The sequence below is a fragment of the Garra rufa genome, chromosome 14 (genome assembly GCF_049309525.1).
Source record: "Garra rufa chromosome 14, GarRuf1.0, whole genome shotgun sequence".
NCBI classification, from domain to species: domain Eukaryota; kingdom Metazoa; phylum Chordata; class Actinopteri; order Cypriniformes; family Cyprinidae; genus Garra; species Garra rufa.
Window position 1 is genome coordinate 33283741 of NC_133374.1, and position 3844 is coordinate 33287584.

At 39.1% G+C, this 3844-nt stretch overlaps 1 protein-coding gene across 1 annotated transcript; it reads right to left on the minus strand.

Annotated features, from left to right (window-relative positions):
* Window positions 1–696: 696 nt before the first annotated feature.
* fam181b (family with sequence similarity 181 member B) lies at window positions 697–3623 on the minus strand. The gene has a single exon (XM_073818194.1). It carries the CDS (start codon window positions 3489–3491, stop codon window positions 2526–2528), a length of 966 nt encoding a protein of 321 aa, XP_073674295.1. The 5' UTR covers window positions 3492–3623; the 3' UTR covers window positions 697–2525.
* Window positions 3624–3844: the final 221 nt, after the last annotated feature.

The following is a 3844-nucleotide window of genomic DNA, read 5'->3' on the forward strand; positions in this document are numbered from 1 at the left end:
GTGTGTGTGTGTGTGTGTGTGTGTGTGTGTGTGTGTGTGTGTGTGTGTGTGTGTGTGTGTGTGTGTGCCTGGTATTCATCACGTTGTGGGGACCAAATGTCCCCAAAAGGATAGGAATACCAGTAGATTTTGACCTTGTGGGGACATTTCTCAGGTCCCCATGAGGAAACAGGCTTATAAATCATGCACAATGAGTTTTTTTGATGAAGTAAAAGTGTGCACAATCTCCTGTGAGGGCTAGGTTTAGGTGTAGGGTAGGTGTAGGGCGATAGAAAGTACGGTTTGTACAGTATGAAAACCATTACGCCTATGGAATGTCCCCATAAAACATGTAAACCCAACATTGCATTGTATTAGTACCAGTTACCAGTGCCAAAAGAACAGATTCTACATTGTGCTTTGCTGACCATAATTTTTAATAGATGTAAACATTAAGTAAATTATCAAATGATAGTTTGAGCATGATGGGAATTACATTTGAATTAAAAAAAAAAAAGCCATACACTTCCAACAAGCAAATGTGTACTTAATAAATAGTTGTAGTTCATTTGAACTCATCAAATAAGGACGAAGACCTCTTTTGGCCAACAGAGGGTGCCATAACTTGGGAAGTGTTATACTCTTTTGTTTGCTGGTTGAAATCCTTACAAATTCGAATGAAATGTCAAACCTGCGCTTGATGATAAACTTCTTTTTATTGTTTTGAATTTAATCAGCACACGTTTATGTTTGCTTTGATAAAAAATAAACATGCAAAGAGATCTCTTTTTTAAGACATAAAGACCAGCTTTATTTTGTCACATTACTTTATGACCCAAGAAAACTTTCATCCAGTGCCCCTGTAAGTTCATAGATTCAGGTGTGCGATTCATTACTAGTAAACAGACAATAAGTACCAGTTCTTGAACATGTAAATGTAAGACAAACCAAGTGTTTTTGATTCTGTATAGCAAACAATGTGAAGAGTAAGCACTAGTTTTAGCATATAATTTACGAAAATGATTTTTTACTCTTGGCTTATGCTTCCCACATAAAATATTTAAAACTACAACTAAATTAAAAAATAATTCGTTAGCTTCATGTATTTTATCTATCTGTTGATTTCCAGTGCAATTGGAAATGTCTGATTTCTAATTTAATTCTAATTCTAAACCAATGTAAGGCCAATAGAGTTAAAAAGCAATGTTGCAAAGTTCTTGCTTTCATTTTGTGCCCTATGTTGATGAACATGGTTTGTGTATTGCAAAAATAACACCACAAATTATTACCAATTCATATTATAGCTCATTTTGTACAATTTTACCACCTCCTACTCCTCTTTACTCCCTTAGCTGTTATCCACACAAAAAAGTGTTATATTTCTTTCAGCATACCAAGAAACTCCCAAATCCAGAACTTTTCCTGTGATGTATATTCATTCAGACATTTACCTTAAGGCAACTGTAAGTCATTGTTTTGGATGTGCAAACCTAATATTCAATGTTAAGCAGTCAACAAACAATAAGCTATGGATTAACAGTAATTAAAAAAAATGTAGACAGATTGTCTTGATTGCCACTATTGCAGGATGTTATATATATGTTTGTTTTTTTGTCTTGACCCTAAAAGGTTTGTTTGCGCTTAAAAGACACCTAAATGTCAAGGTATTAAATATAAAATATCAGTCCAAGTGGCATTTATTTTTAAGGAAGATAGCACACGCACAAAACATTTGACAAAAAAATAAATTTGGTTTGGTTTTAAATTATAAAACAAGCAATATACTGTTTAAAATGAAGACTTTAAACATGGTTGTTCAATCGTAGTGTATCATGTTCATAGACTAACTACACCTACTCTGTGAACTTGATCGACTTCATACAGCTACTGCAACACCATTTGATTAAAAGTAAGCTAAGTAAAGTAAGTTAGCTCTGAGAAAAAAAAAATAAGCATCACTTGTTTCTAGATGCCACTTGATTTGATATTTTTGTTATCTCATGGAAATAAACTCATACATTTTAAGTGTGGCTTAAGCATTCAAATTCTTTATAGGGTCACTGTATATTTGTGAATTTTTAGTCTGTAATGTATTAAACAAATTAGCAGAACCCCCTGAGATCAGCTCTGTAACAAATTGTTGCTTCAAATTGGTAATATTATAGATCAAACAATGCATGTTAAAGGATAAAATGCCCAAAGTGTTTTTGTTGTTTTATTTACAGGGTACAATAAAATAAACTTCTGAGGAATAGTTTTGTTAATTTATAATTAGAAATGTGTAAAATGCATTTTGTTTTTATTAAATATTGGAGAAGAGTTCATGCTTTAATCTAAAGGCCATCCTACAATTTTAAACTTTTTACATGTTGCTAATGTATACATGTTATCCCATCAAGTAATGTTTTAAAAGGGAACCTTAGCTGGTTTTGAGTTAAATGTTGTAGGATTAAAAGGGCAATCACATGTAGGTAGCATCATTTGTCAAATGCATTTTCAGTGTTTTTTTTTTCAATGTAATGTCTGAGAAACAGAAAATCTCTGGCTTAAAGTGAAGAAAAGCTCCCTCTGTTGTATCCGTTCGCCAGATCGTAGGACACCGGAGGTGCGGAGCAGTCTGTAAAGAAGTTTGAAAAGGTAAGTGCACATGGCGAGCTCTGTTCCACAGGCAAGCTGCCAGAAAGGTCTGTGTGAGTATAAAGATTTGGCTGAACTGGTACTGTCCGCATGTCTCCCAACTTTTTGGGGGTGCCGCTACAAGTGCCCCAAGGCTCAGTGTACAAGAATCCACCACTTACAAAATGGTGGGAGTCATATGGCTCGGGGCCCACGGTCACCTCCTGTTGAATCCTGATAGGTGCGGTGTGGAATAGATCCTGCTCTGAGACCATGTTGCTGTAGTCGGGTCCAAGAAACTCCAAGAAGTCTGCTGCTTCCGGAGTACCTCGCTCCAGGTCTTTGAGCGACATGCCAGAAGTAGATGTAACTCTGGAGCTGTTGGCCGGCTCTGTGAAAAAGGATGGAGGAAGGTTTCGATGCCGCAGCGGGGGCTTCTTGGCCCTCTCTCCTCGTACATCCTTCGCCGAGTTGAAGAGGGCAGCCAGACTCTTGCTTTGCAGGTTGGCCTGTATCCCATCCTTCTTGGGAGGCGTTTTGCTGGAGAGGTTGCTTGTTGGGGTTTGGGGCGAGCCTTGCCTCTTACATGGCTCCTGAACCGGTGTGGTCCCTGGAGAGATGATTCCCGTGCACCTCTTAATCTGCTTCTGCAGGTACTTTCGGTGGTTGACTTTCCTCTTGGACTTGACAGGTTTGTCCAGTGCAAGTTTGATGTTGCTAGAAGCCGAGTCGATGAAGCTAAGCAGGTCTCTAGTGGTCTCCTTAAAGTCACCCTCACAGTCCACCTCACCCAGAAGACCCCCTTCCAAACCCTTTTCCATCTCATAATCCATGACCGAGCCAGGAAAACAGAAGTTTAAGAACTGCGAGTTCATGATGGCAGCCTGAACAGCCATCTCTCTCTGCCACCAGCGCAACACCTTCGTAGTGAATATATGCAGTTGTCTTCAAGAGACCCTAAAGCATATTTCTTATCTGCATTTCCAGGGTGGTTTGCTAACCCTTAGTCCTGTGCAGGACACCCTTACAGTTCCTCTGCACTCTGCCGAAAGCTGAAATTTGGGGGAAGGGAGGATTATTTTAGGGGGCAGGGCCAATGATGTCAGGACATCAAAGGGGAGGGGCAGAGAGACCCGAGGACTTAACTCTTTGCTCACGCCTGACCACCTGCAACTAAGAGGGATTTGTCTGAGGCATCCCACGGAGTAAAAAGACAATAGCCTTGGGTTCATCTGTCCTGGTCAAGTTT

What these genes read in the sequence shown, in the direction of transcription:
- fam181b (XM_073818194.1), bottom strand. Translation starts at nt 3,491, where the DNA reads ATGGCTGTTCAGGCTGCCATCATGAACTCGCAGTTCTTAAACTTCTGT.